At 36.6% G+C, this 19,654-nt stretch overlaps 1 protein-coding gene across 1 annotated transcript; it reads left to right on the top strand.

Moving 5' to 3' along the window:
• The first annotated feature begins 13,506 nt into the window (after positions 1-13,506).
• On the top strand, positions 13,507-19,040 carry LOC114416762 (methyl-CpG-binding domain-containing protein 11-like). The gene is made up of 3 exons (XM_028381756.1): positions 13,507-13,699; positions 13,817-13,910; positions 17,895-19,040. Exons 2-3 carry the CDS (start codon positions 13,824-13,826, stop codon positions 18,726-18,728), a joined length of 921 nt encoding a protein of 306 aa, XP_028237557.1. The 5' UTR covers positions 13,507-13,699; positions 13,817-13,823; the 3' UTR covers positions 18,729-19,040.
• The last annotated feature ends 614 nt before the right edge of the window (positions 19,041-19,654 follow it).

Genomic DNA, 19,654 nt, shown 5'->3' with positions numbered 1-19,654 from the left:
ACCAGTATAAAACTCTTGTATCTATCTTCTTCTTCCTTACACTCTTTAATTTCTGCTTTTACTTATGGTTAAGTTTCTTTTCTATTCTTCATTTACTTAACAACATAGTAAAAGCCTTAGAAGAGTAAATTTTTAATTAGTAAAGGTTTAGGAATAATTAATTCAACCCCCCCTTCTTAATTATTCTGAGGCCACTTGATCCAACACTTTCAAATTTTGTAACAAAAAGGCCTTTCATTTGAAGTAAGTTGAGAGCCTCCAATAGGTCACCCTACTTCCATTTGTGTGTAATAATTTTAGGCAATTATCCCTTAGGATTGTGAGTGTTTTGTTGGGAACCTTAAATCTGGTCATCCAAACACTCTTAGGATTCACCTAGTTTACATTTCTTGCTTACTTTCATAGCTTATTTCCTTTATCTTCCATTGTCAAACCGCCTAGATTGCTTGTCTTTTACCAATTAGTTTTTACCTTATCTTTCACACATATTTTAGTGTTTATTTTGGCTAGTTTCAACCATAGTTTCTTTTACCTTTTTTTTTTCAAACCCCCAACAAGAAAGAACCACAACTTAGAAACCAACATGAGTCTTCATTCTTCATCTAGTGTTAATGGTGAGGGTTCTACTCCTAAGGACCCCTTGTATAAGATATTAGATGAGTTGAGATCCCTTAAGTTGTGGAAACAAAAACAAGAGAGAAAAGAAAAAGGAAAAAAAGAGTGGAAGAAATAAGTCAAGATGAAAAAGAGAAAATAAGGAAAGAAGAAAAAAGGAAACTACTAAAAGAGTTAAGAAAAGAAAAAAATGTCTTCTATAGTAGTCATAACTCTTGCAAGAGCCTAAGTGAAGAACTTCATGACTATTATGAAGGAAGACATAGGGAACATCTTAGACCTCACTCCCATTGGACAGAAAAGGAAAGAAAGCCTCAAGAGGCTAACATTAACCTCTCATACTTCCATGGGAAGGACAATGTAGAGGCTAACTTAGATTGGGAAATAAGGGTAGAGCAACAACTTAAAAGGAAGTCTACTTCAAAATCTTATGGCTCTCACTCTTATCCAAAGAAAGACCAAGGTCAAGGCATCTTAGGGGTGACACCTTCTAAGCCCAAAGATGATAAGGGGAAGACAATAGAAAAGCAACCTCTTAAGGCTAGTATGCAAGAGAAGACTAGCTCCATGAAGGGCTTTAAATGTCTTCGAAGAGGGCACATTACTTCTCAATGCCCCACCAAGAAAACCATGATTATGAGGGACCTAGACATTTATAGTAGCCAAGATGAGGCTACTACTTCACCTTCCTCTAGTGAAAGTGAAGAAGCAAAAGGGGAAGAATCTAGTGAAGAAATCTACCCCCAAGAAGAAGGACAACCTTTAATGGTTAAGGAGGTAAGTGTCTCCTCCAAGAGGTTAGCTAAGACGGAAAGTCATTTTGAAATAAGGACAAATATTAAAGAAACTTACCCTCTTAGACAACCTCCACATCTTCTCATTTGTAAAAAGACACTTGTTAGCATTGCCACACCTCTTGGGCTTGAGGTTATTCCTCAAGTAAAGGAGTTGTTGGATGAGGGTTTGGTTCATAAGAGCTTAAATCCTTGTGCTTTGTTGGTGCCCAAAATAGGTATTATTAGGCACCAAATCCCCAAAATAAGTGATATGATGAATGTATTGAGTGTTGCAACCCTCTTTTGTAAAATCAGTCATGCACCGAACATCTTCATGATTCATGTACATAAGGACTCATTAGGTAGATTTGTTCTTATTTGTGGTTTTAATACAAAATTAGGTGCTCATATGGGACACTTTAGGTTTGTCATATTTTTTTGTAGGAATAATCAACATGAAAATATAGAAAAAGGTATGCTTTATTGCATTACTTTCCTTAATTTTTTAAATAGTGATCAAGGGATTTCCACGGACCCTAAGAGAATAAAGGTCATTCCTGATTGGCCCACTCCACCAAGTATAAGGGAAATCTGGGGCTTCCATGACTTAACAAACTTTTACAAAAGATTTGTCCCATATTTTTCTATACTTGTAGCACCACTCATTGAGTTGGTGAGGAACCATGTTCCCTCATGGGAAGATGTCCATGAAAGAGGTTTTCAGACCTTACCCTACTCTAACATATGTTTTTATTCCTTTTATAGGTGTCGAGGGAAGGAGCCCAGAGTATGAAGAACCTTAGGATTTCAGGTCAAATCCTTTCCAAGGTGGAGGGGATGATGCAATCCTACCTCCAAGGGTATTGGATAGAAGACTCCAAGAGGATTGGGCTAGAGTTGCTAAAGAAGGCCCTGGGGTTCTCATGAACCTCAGGGTAGATTTCTGAGCCCATGGGTCAAGCTTGGGTCCACTCTTCTTTGTAAATATTAGAATAGGTTTTTCCTTCTTTTGGGCCTTGTATTTTGGCCATTCTAGTAGTATAGGGTTTTAGCCTTGTATTTCAAGGCATTTTGAGTAGTCTTTGTAGTAAGGACTTTTTTTATATTTTCATGTATTTTGGCATGGGAGTGAGCTTAGCTATTATAGGAAGTGTGTAGCTAAGCTCTAGCTTCTCATCTCAAGGAGGTGAGCTTAGCTATTAGAGAGGTGTATGCAACTAAGCTCTAGCTTCTCAAGGAGTTTCTCAAGGAAGCTTCTCAAGGAGGTGAGCTTAGTTATTGGAGGGGTGTGTGTAGTTAAGCTCTAGCTTCTCAAGGAAGCTTCTCAAAGAACCTTCTCAAGGAAGTTTCTCGAGAAAGCTTCTCAAGGAAGCTTCTCAAGGAAGTTTCTCAAGGAAGCTACCTAGGCTATAAATAGAAGTATGTGTAACACTTGCGGTAACTTTGATGAATGAGAGTCATGTGAGACACAACTGAATGTTCAAATTCTCTCCCTCTTTTCCTCCTTCAATTTTGTGCTCCCCCCCCTCTCTTTCTTTTCCTCCATTGAAGCATCCTCTCCAAGCTTCTTATCCAAGGCATAATCTTGGTGGTGAAGCTGCTTCTTCCATGGCTTATTCCCTAGTGGATGACACTTCCTCTCACCTCTTCTCCTTTGTCTTTCGCTGCATCTCCATGGTGGAAAATCACCATTGAAGGACCTCATTGAAGCTCAAAGATCCAGCCTCCATAGAAGCTCCACAAGCAAGCTTACATCAAATGGTATAGCAAAACAAAGAAATTGAACTCTTGAGGATATGGTGAGAAGTATGATTAGTCATTCTTCTTTGCCAGAGTCACTTTGGGGAGAAGCCTTAAAGACCGCATTTTACATCCTTAATAGTGTGCTAGGTAAAGCAGTTAACAAAAACCCTTATGAACTTTGGACTGGTAAAAGGCCAAGCATTAAACATTTGCACATTTTGGATTCTTCGGCTGAGGCATGGCCTTATAAGCCACATGAAAGAAAGCTAGACTCAAGAACAATTAGCTGTTATTTTGTTGCCTATGTTGAATGCTCTTGGGGCTATAAATTTTACAATCCCACCTTAAGATCCTTTTTCGAGACCGGAAATGCAAGATTTCTTGCGGAAGTTGAGTTTGGGAAGGAAGAGAACATAAAGAATGTTGTCTTTAAGGAAGAACCTGTTATTTACAGTGATCAAGTCCTCATACCTATTATTGTTTAAGACACAACTCCAATAATAGAAGACAATGTTCAAACTATTAACATTGTTCCAGAACAAGACAACAATGAGGTTCTCCCTCAAATACCTTTAGAGCAACCTCAACAACCTCGAGAAGTGCCATTAAGGAGATCCATTAGAGAGAGGAGAAGTGCAATCTCAAATAATTATATTATATTTCTCCATGAACATGAGGATGGCATTGGTTTAACAGAAGATGATCCAATCAACTTCTGTCAAGCTATGCGCAGTTCTAACTCTTAAAAATGGATTGACACCATGAAGGATGAGATGAAGTCTATGAAAGACAATGAAGTTTGGGATCTAGTCGAATTGCCTGAAGGTGTGAAACAAATTGGTTGTAAATGGATATTTAAAACCAGAAAGGATTCAAAGGGTAATATTGAGAGATATAAGGCTCGTCTAGTTGCTAAAGGCTTTACTCAGAAGGAAGTCATTGACTATAAAGAAACCTTTTCTCCAGTATCTTCAAAGGATTCTTTTAGAAATATAATGGCACTGGTAGGTCATTTTGACTTAGAGCTACATCAGATGAATGTCAAGACTACATTTCTAAATGGTGACATTAAAGAAACGATTTATATGCTACAACCAGAAAACTTTGTGTTAGGTGACTCAAAGTCCATGGTATGCAAACTAAAGAAATCCATCTATGGTCTCAAATAGGCTTCCCATCAATGGTATTACAAGTTCCATCAAGAACTGAGATGTAGAAGATTCCCTATGCGTCAACAGTAGGAAGTCTGATGTATGCTCAAGTTTGTACTCGTCCCGACATAGCATTTGTCATAGGAGTTCTAGGCAAATACTTAAGTAATCCTGGATTACAGCATTGGAAGGCAGTGAAATGCGTAAGACGTTACTTGAAGAGAACAAAAGGCTACATGCTCACTTATCAGAAGTCTGACAATTTGGAGATCATCGGGTACTCAGACTCTGATTTTGCTGGATGTCAAGACAACAAACGCTCCACTTCTGAATACATATATATGTTGGTTGGAGGAGCTATCTCTTGGAAGTCTGCTAAATAGACTCTTGTAGCTTCTTCAACCATGGCTGCAAAGTTCATTTCTTGTTTTGAGGCATCTAATCACGGGATATGGCTGCAAAACTTTGTCACTAGTTTGCATGTGGTCGATGGCATTGAAAGACCATTGAAAATTTATTGTGACAATAACTCTATAGTTCTTTACTCCAGTAACAATAAGAGTACAACCAAGTCAAAATTCATTAACATCAAGTTTCTGGTTGTGAAGGAAAGAGTTCAGAATAGGCAGATTTCCATAGAACATATAGGGACTGATTCCATGCTAGCTGACCCACTTACTAAAGGTTTGGTACCTAGAGTTTTTCATGAGCACACTGCTCATATGGGTGTAGTTCCTAACAATACCTTAGTTTAGTGGGAGTCCCATTTATGTTTTATATCTTATGTTTGCCAGATATTTGTATTGTTTGGATTTTCTGCAGAAATAAAGTTGATGTTTATCATTCTATTATGAGCTTGTTTTGTGTGCAATATTTGTATTGCACTTTGGATTGATCTCTATAAAGAATAAAGTTTGGACTAGTTGGAAATAAACATGATTAAGATCACATTGTATGTAATTTCCATGCCGGTTATCCATATTTGATCTATGTCATCGAGTATGAGTAACAGTGGTGATTATTGTGGCTTAGTCATGTTGAATTATGATGAAAAACTGCAGTGGTTTCCTGTTGCTATATGAGATGGACTAGATTGTATAAAAGGATTCTAAAAGTAAATAACATACGGTTGCGCGCCTAAAGAATTTTGTGATATAAATGTCTAATGTTAATATGAAGCCCAAGTTGGAGATTGTTAGGAATTTTATAATTCCTAATTAATTAATATGGGCTACACATTATATTATAACATTTATATCAGTTATTTACATTTAGATGGGTTCAATATAAAGTGATCTAATTCAATGAGTCCATTAGACTGCCAACAGAAAATTGATATGGGCTTAATGAGCGGAAACCAGTTTGACCCATTAGGGGATAATGAAAACCCTAATAGGTTAAAACCTAAGGCATGGTTATGGTCCCTAACATACCAAATCAAGAAACAATTTCTCCTCTCCCTATCTGAAGAGAAAATGAAGGTCCCACAAGGAAGAAGGTGATTTGGTTGAGGAAGGTCATTAAACCAATTGTTCGTGACCGCTGTAAGATTCTGCTACGTGTTGATCAAGCTTTATGGATCCAGGTATTCCTTAAAACCTCTTGATAATCTAACGTAATGCGTTTTGGTGCTCATTTGGTATTTTATAAGGTTTATAAAAACATGCCAACATTGAAATCTTTATTTATAGGAGCTGCTACTATAGTCCTAGTGGTTAGCTTAGTTCATATATATGTTGAATTCTAATTAGATCCTAAAGTAAACATAGTTTCCTGTATTTGGCAAGTTTTATCAACTTCTTGGAGGATAACCTCTCACTTCTAGATGTTGTAGGCTTAATTAGCATCTCGAAAGCAAAGTACTGAATTTAAAAGCTTGTGTGCTGATCTTTTTTTTTCTTTGCATCCTAGGTCTAACCTAATTAGTAAAATAAAGTTTTCCTGATATCACTTGCCAACCCCAATTGTCCTTTGAGATAGATTTATGTTTTAAGTTCTTTTCATGTATCCCAACTTTAGCATAATTAATTAGTGCAATAAATAATTAATTTCACCTCATTTTTGCTTTTCAGGCTAAAACAATTGTGCTTTAGTATAACACATACACTTATTCTAGTGCATAGACCCATGCCTGTGGCATTACATCTCTAACAATCTAATGCATTCATTGAAGCAAGAAAGATACACAATAAACCTGTAACAGGCAATTTGTTTCAACACTCAACTGAAAAATTAAACCACTAGTGGGGTCACTACTTCAACTTTGAAACTGTCCACACACACTCATTGTGATGAGGACATGACCAAGAGCAAGGGCAAAGATCCACTTGAAGGACTTGGAGGACCTATGACAAGGGCTAGAGCAAGGAAAGCCAAGGAAGCTCTTCAACAAGTGCTGTCCATACTATTTGAATACAAGCCCAAGTTTCAAGGAGAAAAGTCCAAGGTTGTGAGTTGTATCATGGCCCAAATGGAGGAGGACTAAATGACACCACTTTGTTTCAATTTTAGAGTGTTTAGTTTGTCTAAATAATGGCTTTCCTTGTAAAGTTGGCTGACCAAAAATATGTTTTGGGTTAATCAACTAAAAGGGCTTTAGTTAGGTTTAGTTCAAGTTGTAATAAGGGCCCAATTGGCAACCTAGGCATCAGCCTTTTGGGAGACCAAATGGTGGCTGACTTGTTGGCTGTTGGGGGTGACTTTTGGTTGCCACAATTTCAGTTACACTCAGCCATTAAGTTTTTTTTAATTCCCTAGGTTAATGGCATTAAGTTATTTTAATTCTAGGTTAGTGGGTCATTACTAAAATCTGCTGTAAAGCTTCTATTTAAGCTGAACCATTTTATCAATAAAGACAAGTTGAGTTTTATTCAGAAAATTAGAGTTTATCTCTTTTATCTTAGTGAGAGTGATTCTCCTAAATTCTTGAGTGATTCAAGAACACCTTGGCTGTATCAAAGGACTTTCACAACCTTTGTGTGTTGCCCTCGCTGGAAAGAGTGATTCTTTCCTTCCTTTCATCATCACCCTTGTTCTTTCAAACCACAATTCCAGAAAATCCACCTCTGCCCAGAATTATCTCGTGGCCATAACTTCCATTTTACGCACTCAAATTAAGTGATTCTTGAGCCTAAATTGAATTTCAAAACGAGACCTTTCACCTCGTTTTGGAATCACCTCATTTGGAGCCCTGTAGCTTCAGTTATTGCCATTTCTATATTTCTGTCCAGCCACCACTTAACCTACGTTTTACCATCCCATTCATCCATTTTATGCCAAGAACCACCTTATTAAGACCCACGAAATTAGCCACCTTATTTTCCATCCTTTCCTTAATCAATTTCCGCATTTTCCATCAAGGTTTAATCCTAGACGATCCTAAGTCAGCCCTTGTGCCATGTGGGTTCATATCATTTGGTATCAGAGCTCCGGTTCTAGGATCAACACTTCCTTTGCTGGAAATATTGGGTAACATCCTTCTTTATTCTCTTTGCCATTTATATTACCTTCTTATTCATATATATATATTTTAGGCTGAACCATTGCAAAAGTTAAGCCTTTTGATCTCTTTGTTATAAAAAAAAAAAAAGAAGCAGAATTTCGTATAATCAAAATTAAAAAAAAAAAAATTGGGCTGAATGGTTCATGCTTGAAGAACTTTAAAAAAAATCTCTTTAAGGTAATATATTGGTTGCATGAAGGATTGTTACTTGAATTCCTAAATTCTGAATTTTATTTCCTTCATTTGTGCCTAAAAACATTGTTAGCCTTTTTCTTGGTTAACCTTTTCCTTGTCTCTCTAGCCTTACCTTACACATATTGGTGAATTGTTCTTTGTTGTGGCCATAATCTCTTGAATTGCCTAAGAACTCAAGGGGAATTAGAGTGGTAAAAGGCAAGAGTGTTTCATTAGAGAAAAGCCATAATTGTGTGATACACTTGAGTGGGTGAGGTATTCAAACAGCAACTATAATTGTCTTGTTACGTTTGATTTGTTTGTTTGAGATGTCAGGTGCTAATCCTAATGATGGAGTGGGGCTTTCGCAATTCCAAATGCAAGCTTTGATGCAACATTTGGAGAGGTTAATGAAACAACGAGATGATGCGCTCCATGAGAGGTTGGATCAAATGGAGAATAGAGATCATAATGAAGAAGAAAGGAGGAGAAGAGGGAATGATGGTGTTCCTAGACAAAACCGAATTGATGGTATTAAACTCAACATTCCTCCATTTAAAGGAAAGAATGATCCGGAGGCCTACTTGGAGTGGGAGATGAAAATAGAGCATGTTTTCTCATGCAACAACTATGAGGAGGACCAGAAGGTGAAGCTTGCCGCCACGGAGTTTTCCGACTATGCTCTTGTGTGGTGGAACAAGCTACAAAAGGAGAGAGCAAGAAATGAAGAGCCAATGGTTGATACATGGACGGAGATGAAAAAGATCATGAGGAAGCGGTATGTGCCGGCTAGTTACTCAAGGGACTTGAAATTCAAGCTCCAAAAACTAACCCAAGGCAACAAGGGGGTTGAGGAGTATTTCAAGGAAATGGATGTGCTCATGATTCAAGCAAATATTGAAGAAGATGAGGAGGTAACTATGGCTCGATTTCTTAATGGTTTGACTAATGATATCCGTGATATTGTTGAGCTGCAGGAGTTTGTTGAAATGGATGATTTGCTTCACAAAGCAATCCAAGTGGAGCAACAATTAAAAAGGAAGGGAGTGGCTAAGAGGAGTTTTACCAACTTTGATTCTTCTGGTTGGAAAGACAAAGGTAAGAAAGATGGGGCTGCTACTTCTAGTAGTTCCACACCTATCCCATCAAAAACTCGCTCAAAGTCCCAAGAGGAACCCTCTAAAAGGAGTAGAGATGTGAAGTGTTTCAAGTGCCAAGGCCTAGGACACTATGCTTATGAGTGCCCTAACAAAAGGTCCATGGTTCTTAGAGATGGAGAATATATAAGTGAATCTGATGTTGAAGAGGAAGAGGAGAGTGAGTACGTAGAGGAAGAGGAGACTCCGGAGGGAGATTTGTTGATGATTAGGCGGTTACTTGGTGGTCAATTGAAGCATGAGGAGGAGAGCCAAAGAGAAAACATCTTTCACACTAGATGTTTAATCAATGGCAAGGTGTGCATGGTGATCATTGATGGAGGTAGTTGCACCAATGTGGCTAGTGCTAGATTAGTGTCAAAGCTAAATTTAGCTACTAAACCACATCCTAGGCCATACAAACTTCAATGGCTTAGTAAGGATGGGGAGGTGCAAGTGAGGCAGCAAGTTGAAGTGGACGTTTCCATTGGGAAATACAATGATAAGGTACTTTGTGATGTTGTTCCTATGGAGGCCAGTCACTTACTTTTGGGGAGACCATGGCAATTTGATAAAAGAGCCAATCATGACGGTTACACCAACAAGATCTCTTTCATGCACCAAGACAAAAAGATTGTGCTCAAGCCATTGAGTCCACAAGAAGTGTGTGAGGATCAAAAGAAAATGAGAGAAAAACTTCTTCAAGAGAAAAAAGAAAAAGAAAAAGAAAAAGTGAGCAAAACACTTGAGAGTGAGAAAAAGAGGGAAACACTTGAGAGGAAAAAGAGTGAACAAAAGAAGAGTGAAACACTTGAAGTGAGAGAGAGCTATTTAGCCACAAAAAGTGAGGTCAAGAGGTTGTTTCGTGCTAAACAATCACTATATATCTTGTTTTGCAAAAATCAGATTTTGACCACTAACACTTTTGATGATTTTGAAGTTGTTTATGGTTTTAACCCACTAACTCCTCTTGATCTTTTGCCTATGCGTAATGTTTCTGTTTTTAAGCATAAAGAAGTTCAAGCAAAGGCGGACTATGTGAAGAAGCTTCATGGGAGAGTCAAAGATCAAATTGAGAGGAAAAATAAAAGCTATGCTAAACAAGCCAACAAAGGAAGAAAGAAGGTTGTCTTCGAACCCGGAGATTGGGTTTGGGTGCACATGAGAAAAGAAAGGTTTCCGGAACAAAGGAAATCAAAGCTTCAACCAAGGGGAGATGGACCATTTCAAGTGCTTGAAAGAATCAATGACAATGCTTACAAAGTTGAGCTGCCCGGTGAGTATAATGTTAGTTCCACCTTCAATGTCTCTGATTTATCTCTTTTTGATGCAGATGGAGAATCCGATTTGAGGACAAATCCTTCTCAAGAGGGAGAGAATGATGAGGACATGACCAAGAGCAAGGGCAAAGATCCACTTGAAGGACTTGGAGGACCTATGACAAGGGCTAGAGCAAGGAAAGCCAAGGAAGCTCTTCAACAAGTGCTGTCCATACTATTTGAATACAAGCCCAAGTTTCAAGGAGAAAAGTCCAAGGTTGTGAGTTGTATCATGGCCCAAATGGAGGAGGACTAAATGACACCACTTTGTTTCAATTTTAGAGTGTTTAGTTTGTCTAAATAATGGCTTTCCTTGTAAAGTTGGCTGACCAAAAATATGTTTTGGGTTAATCAACTAAAAGGGCTTTAGTTAGGTTTAGTTCAAGTTGTAATAAGGGCCCAATTGGCAACCTAGGCATCAGCCTTTTGGGAGACCAAATGGTGGCTGACTTGTTGGCTGTTGGGGGTGACTTTTGGTTGCCACAATTTCAGTTACACTCAGCCATTAAGTTTTTTTTAATTCCCTAGGTTAATGGCATTAAGTTATTTTAATTCTAGGTTAGTGGGTCATTACTAAAATCTGCTGTAAAGCTTCTATTTAAGCTGAACCATTTTATCAATAAAGACAAGTTGAGTTTTATTCAGAAAATTAGAGTTTATCTCTTTTATCTTAGTGAGAGTGATTCTCCTAAATTCTTGAGTGATTCAAGAACACCTTGGCTGTATCAAAGGACTTTCACAACCTTTGTGTGTTGCCCTCGCTGGAAAGAGTGATTCTTTCCTTCCTTTCATCATCACCCTTGTTCTTTCAAACCACAATTCCAGAAAATCCACCTCTGCCCAGAATTATCTCGTGGCCATAACTTCCATTTTACGCACTCAAATTAAGTGATTCTTGAGCCTAAATTGAATTTCAAAACGAGACCTTTCACCTCGTTTTGGAATCACCTCATTTGGAGCCCTGTAGCTTCAGTTATTGCCATTTCTATATTTCTGTCCAGCCACCACTTAACCTACGTTTTACCATCCCATTCATCCATTTTATGCCAAGAACCACCTTATTAAGACCCACGAAATTAGCCACCTTATTTTCCATCCTTTCCTTAATCAATTTCCGCATTTTCCATCAAGGTTTAATCCTAGACGATCCTAAGTCAGCCCTTGTGCCATGTGGGTTCATATCACATTGCTTGCTTCAACATTTCTAATCCATAACCAACTACACTTTCTTTTCTCTTTTCAACCCAAAAAAGAAAATTAAGGAGATCGTACAAGGAATCAATTGAAAATTTTACACATTGACCTTAAACCTTAGGCTTTTCTTCTTACCCCATTTGTGTGTTTTGTGTTTCAATCATTGATTAAACAATGTAGAATTTTTTATCCTTGGTGGTGCCCTTATCACATGACAAGTTACAACATGAGAAAGAAATTCTAAGGAGGGCTTGAAGGAAGAGACATTCTTATTGGAAAGCTGGCCACTTTAGGAAGAATAAAAGAGTGTAGCATTGTAAGGTCCATACAATACTATACTATACTACGCCTCAAATTTCAGCAATCAATTAGAGGCAAGTGATAATCATTAAACAAGGAAAATCAACACCCAAAGTCATAAACTCCACAATAATTCCCACTCAATCCACTACCAGTACCCACTACCAATACCAATACCCACAAAGGCACAAATCACATGATCAAAACCATGAAAATTCACATGATAAACAACATTACAAGTATGTAGAATATATAGACATAATGCTTCACAAATTTCAACAATTAATTGGAGACAAGTGAGAATCAGTAAACAGGAAAAACAAACACCCAAAGTCATAAATTCCACAATACTCAATCCACTACCAGTACCCGCTATCAATACCAGTACCCACAAAGGCACAAATCACATGATCAAAACCACAAAAAATTCACATGATAAACAACATTAAGAGCATGTAGAATATATAGACATAATACTTTAGAGTTTACAAACATAATACTTCAAAGAGTTTAGCCACGAAGAGAATCTTTGAATCTGAAACCAATAGGGGTGTCGACAAGAGGTGAGGGCTCGAGAAGGTTTGGCCGAAACTGAGAGGCACTAGAATGACAAAACTGAGAGGCGACGATGACGAGCACTGGAACGACGAGGATGAACACGATGGTAATAACGACTGCAACGAGAGGCGAGATCAAGAGATGATTTGGGCGCAGAGGTTTAGGGTGAAATGAGAGTCATAGAGGTTTGGCCACGAACAAAGATGTTTGGGCGTCAAAGTTGGAATGAAATGAGAGTTTAACCTTTAGGGTGAAGCACAACATCAACTTCTGAAAAATTGATGTTGATGCACTAATATCAACATCGATTCTAAACAAAAACGATGTTGACACGAGGCTCAACGTCAATTCTAAATAAAACCTATGTTGAGTTCAATTCTTAACATCGATTTTTGTCAAAATCGATGTTAATCTCATCCACTTATTTACAAAAATACCATCGTGGATTTGTTAACATCAATTTTCATATAAATCGATGTTAATTGAACGATGTAATATCTATGTTTTCTAGTAGTGTCATTATTATTTATATAAACATGTTTAAGCTTTGGACATTGAGATTTCCTGTTGTCATTATTGTTTAAGTAATCTGGCTCTAAGCATGATTAGGGACTTAATCTTTCTTGTCTCTTACCAAGGACTTCCTACCTCATAGAGGGTTGAATAAATATTTGACAATCCTAGCCTAATACCTTTATGGTAAACATGAATGTTAAAAATAATCTTGTAGCTTAAATTTTTTATTATAAATATAAATTACTTATCATAAAGTTTAATTACAATAAACTTTAATACTAAAAATGATTTAATTTATTATACATTTTAATTTTGTAAAGAATTATCCTATACTTTAAAAGAACTAGTATTAGAAATAGAGATATATTCAGAAAAAGGGAAAGGTGGCAGGATACAAGTTAAAAACTAGTAGTACTAGAAAAAAGAAAATAAAGAAATAATGAAGAAAAAATAAGAAGGGACAGGTGGCAGGAGGATAGAGCACCTTGACGCTTCTAAGTAAGTGCCTAACACACAAATCGAATCGACCTGAACTGCTTCTTTACATTTATTTTTCTTCTGGTGATTCCACAATGTGTCCTAACTCTCAATCCTCTTCCTCTTAATTATACTCTATTCATCTTTTTCCTCATAACCTCAAACACAAAACCCAAGCATTGCAATTCCCAATCTCACAGAAACACCAGAATTAATAAAACACATAACAAAAAAAAAAAGTTAGTTTTTTCTGTTCCTTTTAAAATTTCCCTCTCCGCGTTCCTGTTCTATCTTCTTTTTTCAATTTTTTTTATTTCAAAAAATAAGGGGAAATTTTTCTTGCTGAATTTCACAGGTGAAAAATGGCGAGCTCAGTGGAGAAGGAGGGTGGTGCGAGCGAGGAAACTTTCTCTTTGGAGCTTCCTGCTCCACCTGGTTGGAAGAAGAAGGTTTGGCACTGTTCTTCTGTCTCTCCTTTTCTGCATTTTTTTTTTGCACTGTGTTTGACTATTTCGTTTTGTTGAAATTCGCTGCTAAGTGCTAAGTTACCGTAATTCGTTGGTTTTGTTGTGTCACCTTCTTGCTTTGGCGTCGATGTGGGCCTTCTTTTTTCCCGCGATATTCGGCCTCTACCGCGTGTTACCGAGCCTCGGAGACGATACATGAATTAGGGCTTTTTTTGGATTTCTCTAGTTTGTGTCGAATTCTGTCATGTTGAATGCGTGTGCTTCAAAATTCGCAGGAAATGCATCTAGAAAAAGTAAATACCCGACGAGTGTCGAGTGTCTGTTAGGGTTTTGCGGTCGTGCCCAATATTTTTCTATATCAAGAAATGCGTTTTGATTGATTTTATTGGTCTTATGTAAATATACCCGTAGACACGTTTATCACCTTTAACCAACAACCGTTGATACAAGTGGTAATGACTTGTGTCCCTTAAACCTAGTAGTTCAGGGTTCAAATCCTGAATGGTCCTTGGATATAAAATAAATTGTGTTGGGAGGAGAATATTCCCTTTGTATGCTCAAGGTCCATGACGAAGATTAGTCACCGTACTTTGTACCAATACCATGATCAATAAAAAAAAAACGGTTATCACCTTTATATTCCAAGATAGGGCTGCTTTCCCTTCACACTGCTTGACTTTTAATTAGGACTACTCAATTTTTCAGGCCATGTAGGACTGATGTGCTTTATATTGAAATTTTACATCAATATATTTTGGCTTACTTTAGTGTTGTATTTTTTTTAATCCAGTAATAAGGTGTTATCACTGTATTCAGTGGATTGTTCTTGTTCTAGTGTATGTGTTAATTGCATTAAACTTGTTTGAGTATTGCTGCCTGGCACCTGCATATTAGCTGCCGTAGGTGTTATATAACAGGATAATGATTTTTATTTTCTAGCAGTATGGGTTTTGCTGTTTGTTTTAGCCTCCACAAACAATCATAGTGTGTATCAATTGCCAAATAAATTCCTTTTTCACAATGATAAATGAATGTGTTGAACATATTTTCAGAAAAACATAAAAGTGTTTAGGTTGAATTGCTGGAATAAAGTCATCATTTTATGTTTTCCTTGATGCTTTATGCAAATACATATTTTTGGGGGACTGTGGTTAGTTTTTCACAAGAGGAGAAAAGAAAAAAAGCTACAGAAATTTGGAAAATGTCTAGAATCATTGTGTTGGAGATCCAATGTAATTTTGCATTCTTTGAGTCTGGTTTTTAATCAGGGATGGATCAACACATAGGGTTAGGATCCGTTTACACCAGATGTAAAATAGTATACTTACACCAAATCTAAGTCACTCAATTTAAATAATCTAAAGGCTGAAATTGCTTCACTTAAAAAATAAAAAAAAAATGCTAATGAGCAAGTCAAGTGAGATGATTTTACCATTTATAATTAAATTAATTGATCAAAATCAATTAATGATAACATCGAATAATATTTTTCATCATATTTGTCTATCTTATCTTCGTCAAAATGAGATTTTGAATTCCATAAAAAAAAAAAAGATGACCGTGCATCTCTGGATGTCTTTCTTTGCTACAATAACAAAACCACTCCAACAGCAAACTCTTTTTCTTTTATGAAAATTGTGGCTAAAAGCCTTTAATTTCTAACCCTATGAAACATATAAGCCACAGAATACATATAAGCCATAGAATGCAGGTATAGAAAAAGACCAAAATACTTAGTAGCCTCCACATTTCAATAAAATTATAAGATCTGAAATTATATCAACAGCATTGAATTCATATAATTCCCCACCATGTTTGTGCAGCTAAACTTGTGATCTGTATTACAGAGTTGGGAACCAATACTTTTCATATACCGACACCCAATCTCAAAAATAGTGCCCTGTATATATAAGAATCTCAATTGACTGATAATAAACTAATTTCAATTCGCTAATAACAGTAATTGTCAAGAGTTTCAAAGTTTTTGTTATTGTAGCAAACAAAGACGTTCGGAGATGGTTAACTTTTTTTTTTTTGGGAATTCCAAGTCTCATTTTGATGAAGATAAGATTTGCAAATATCATGAGAAATATTATCTGATGTTATCATTAATTGATATTGATCAATTAGTTTAATTATAAATGATAAAATCATCTCACGTGACTTGTTAATTAGCTTTTTTCCAATTTTAAGTGAATTAATTTCAGTCTTTAGATTATTCAAATTGAGTAGCTGAGATTTGGTGTAAGTGTAATGTTTGACACCCGGTGTAAACAGATCGTAACCCATATATATATATATATATATATATATATTATAATATGTTTAGTGGAAGTCACATTTACAGATTTACTATGAAAATGGTTTTTATTAGTTCTCATTAAGTTTTGTTAATCTTCATTAGCTCTCATTAACATATACAAACCACATAAAAGTAAAAGATCAATATGGGATGCAAGCCATTCAATCTTGTTAATGCAATAAAAAAGTGCAACAGTTCAAGTTATAAAAAAGATCAGAACACAGAAAACCATGTGTGTGTGTCTGCCGCCGATTGTGACAGAATGGGATCTCTGTGGGATCACAATCTTCCATGCTCAATTTTGGGATCAGGGATCCCCTGCGAGTAGAAACAGAAAAAATGGGTTAGGATTGCATAGTGGTCAATCGCACTGGTGGAGTGAAACCCCCCGTGGCAATTGAGGCACTCGTTTAGCAGAGAAGTTTATGGGTCCTAGGGTTTCAGGGGAATTATGCCCTATTTATGGTTTTTATACACTAACCCCATTAAACACTTACATATGCAATTTATTTATGGGACAATTTTTTGGATTTCAATTTTGAAAAATGAAATTTGTGGCAGTTATACACTAACCCTATTAAACACTTACATACCCCTGAAAAATTTATTTCAATCTTTGAACTGTGCAAAATTAGAGGGAATATGTGTGTATGTTACTATGTTTTATAAACATACAGAAGATCAATGTATTTATTTTCTTTGACAAATTTTGGGACCACTTGCTGCTTGACATTATATTTTTTATTATTTATTAATTACTGCAATTCAAGATTAGGAAATAGTTTGTAACTTCATATGCAGTCCATATGTGCATTTTTTTTATTTGTTTCTTGGTCATGGTACAAGCCTTGGATATTTTTAAATCTTGATCTTTTCCATGCTGTTATGCACTATTACACTGAGCTAGGGACAGAAGAGGGATTTGGGTTGTAGAACCTTGCATACATGACAATGAGGGTTGGAAGGGGAAAGGGTTAGAAGCAAATGATAAAGGAAGGGAAGGTAGGAGAGAGGACATCCAATCTTTGAGTTTTGGGGCCTTTGGGCTGGTGGCAGGTTTTTGCATACCCATAAATTTTTGCAGTGTTCTATCTTTTGTTTTCTTGTTTTTTTTTTTTTTTTTGGGTGGTTTCTGATATTTGTAATTGGGATTTATCCCTACATATTGGTAGTAAAATATTTAGCTCCTATCATGCACAATTTCATGGACTTTCACCTTTCCCAAGTATTACCTGAATGAAAGATGACAGAGGGAAAGAATACCTTTCTGGGTTGACAGGGTTAATTTAGTTCCATGCTTGTCATTTCCTTGAGTTCAATAATAAAAACTGCTAGTTTATTAGAGCCAATGATGCTTGACTCTGCACCAGTTCAGAGTTCACATGGAAGAATGACTCTGCTCCCAAGAAAACAATAATTTTCTCAATAGATTTGCTCTTTATATCTTTGATGTTACTGTAACTTTCTATTTGCAAGAGTGTCATACTAAGGGCTGTAAGTGTAATTGTGATGTGAAATTAGTGAATAGAGCTTTATTTTTAACGTTAGGGTCTACTATAAGAAGTCAATAACAACCAAAATCTTGTATGTGTTATGATTGTTCTTTTGTTGCTTGCTTTTTCCTGTAAGATGATTCACAAATCATATACTGTATTTCGTTGCAGTTCATCCCAAAGAAAGCTGGTACCCCAAAGAAAAACGAGATTGTGTTCACTTCACCAACAGGAGAGGAAATCAATAGCAGGAAGCAGCTGGAAAAATATTTGAAAGCACACCCTGGTGGTCCAGCTGTATCAGAATTTGACTGGGGCACTGGTGAGACCCCAAGAAGATCTACAAGAATCAGCGAGAAGGCCAAGGTAGCTCCTCCAGCAGAGAGCGAGCCCCCAAAGAAGCGTACTAAAAGATCGTCAGCTTCACAAAAGGAAACTTCCCTGGAAGAAAAAGAAGAGGAGACAAAGGAAGCGGAAATGCAAGAAGCTGATGACACCACTAAGGATGATAATGTTATAGAGAAGGAAAAGGATTTTGTAAAGGAAAATCAAGATGACAAGAGTGTGGAAAATACAGATGTAAACAAATCCGCTCATTCTGGAGAAGCTAAACCGGTAGAAAATGTTGAGGTGCTTATTGAAGAGGAAAAATCCAATGCTGCTGATGGAGAACTACCTGCATTGAAAGATAAAGTTGATGACAAAAGAACTGAGGGCTCTGAAGATTTTCTGAGAAAGGATGAAGAAAAGATTGAGCACCCACAGGAAGAGACAAAAGAATATCGTGGATTTGGGGAGCAAGAGAAATTGGAAACATGCCTTACTGCAGACAAAAGGGTTGAAGTGGAAGGAGTGAATAAAGAGGAACACGTCAAAAGTACTTGTGAATTTGACGTGGAGGAAATAGAAGGAACAAAAGTCAATAGTGAAGAACATCACAAGCTTGATGAGATAAACAAGAAGGCTGAAGCAGAGTTAACTGTGAATGGTAATCATGGGAGCTGAACTGGTGAGGTCAAAAGCCTGGAGCAGGGAATAGATGAATAAGCTCTCAGCATCTCTGCTCTCATTCTGACCCCTTAAAGATCTGTTTGAAAATGACTGTAGTTTTTGTTAATGTTATTTATCTGATTGTTTATTAAAATAACAATATACAATTATAGAGCATAGCCCTATCATGTACCATCCTTGGGTGTATTGGACAGACGTGTAGCTTCTAGTTGCTATTGTAACATTATGTTGTAAGACATGTGATATAGACCTGTAATCATATATATAAGGAAGTGATCCTATATTATCATAGGTGGTGTTAAGTAATTTGGTCCTGCCGAAGAACGGTGCATATGCAAGTACCATCTTTTTCATGGATTTGGATTATCTCACTTTTTGAAATCAAGTGATAGTGATTAATCATGAAATACAGAAACATCTATATGCATGTTCGCTTGCTTGATTTGTAAGCGTGTTACTCCAATTTTTTCACGGTCAAATCTAAATTTACGTAGAAGCTACTAGAAACTGCTTCCATTTTAGTGAAAAAATACTCCACAAAATTCAAACCAAAAATGCTATATAACTCTGAAGTTATCTTTCTCACACAGTCATGTGTCTGCCGTTAGAAGTATTTACAAGTGTTCTTATGATCAAGTGACTTACTTTGAGGTCATTCTTATCCAAGATAGAAGGTGATTTTGATATCCAAGGGTAGAGATGAATTGTATCTTTTCCAGCAAGCTTTTCAACGACACAAATGATAAGGTGAACGGATGAGTTTGTAGGATTTTCATCATAAAACTCAATACTAGACTTGAACACTTTTTAAGTGTTATAAGAATTGAATCTAACACTCCTCTAACTTAATATAAAACACCAATAACAATAATAATATGAACAATAACCTCAACTATATCTAAGATATCTCATATCAATCA

The sequence above is a fragment of the Glycine soja genome, chromosome 6 (genome assembly GCF_004193775.1).
Source record: "Glycine soja cultivar W05 chromosome 6, ASM419377v2, whole genome shotgun sequence".
NCBI lineage: Eukaryota > Viridiplantae > Streptophyta > Magnoliopsida > Fabales > Fabaceae > Glycine > Glycine soja.
This window is presented reverse-complemented; position numbering and strand designations above follow the sequence as displayed.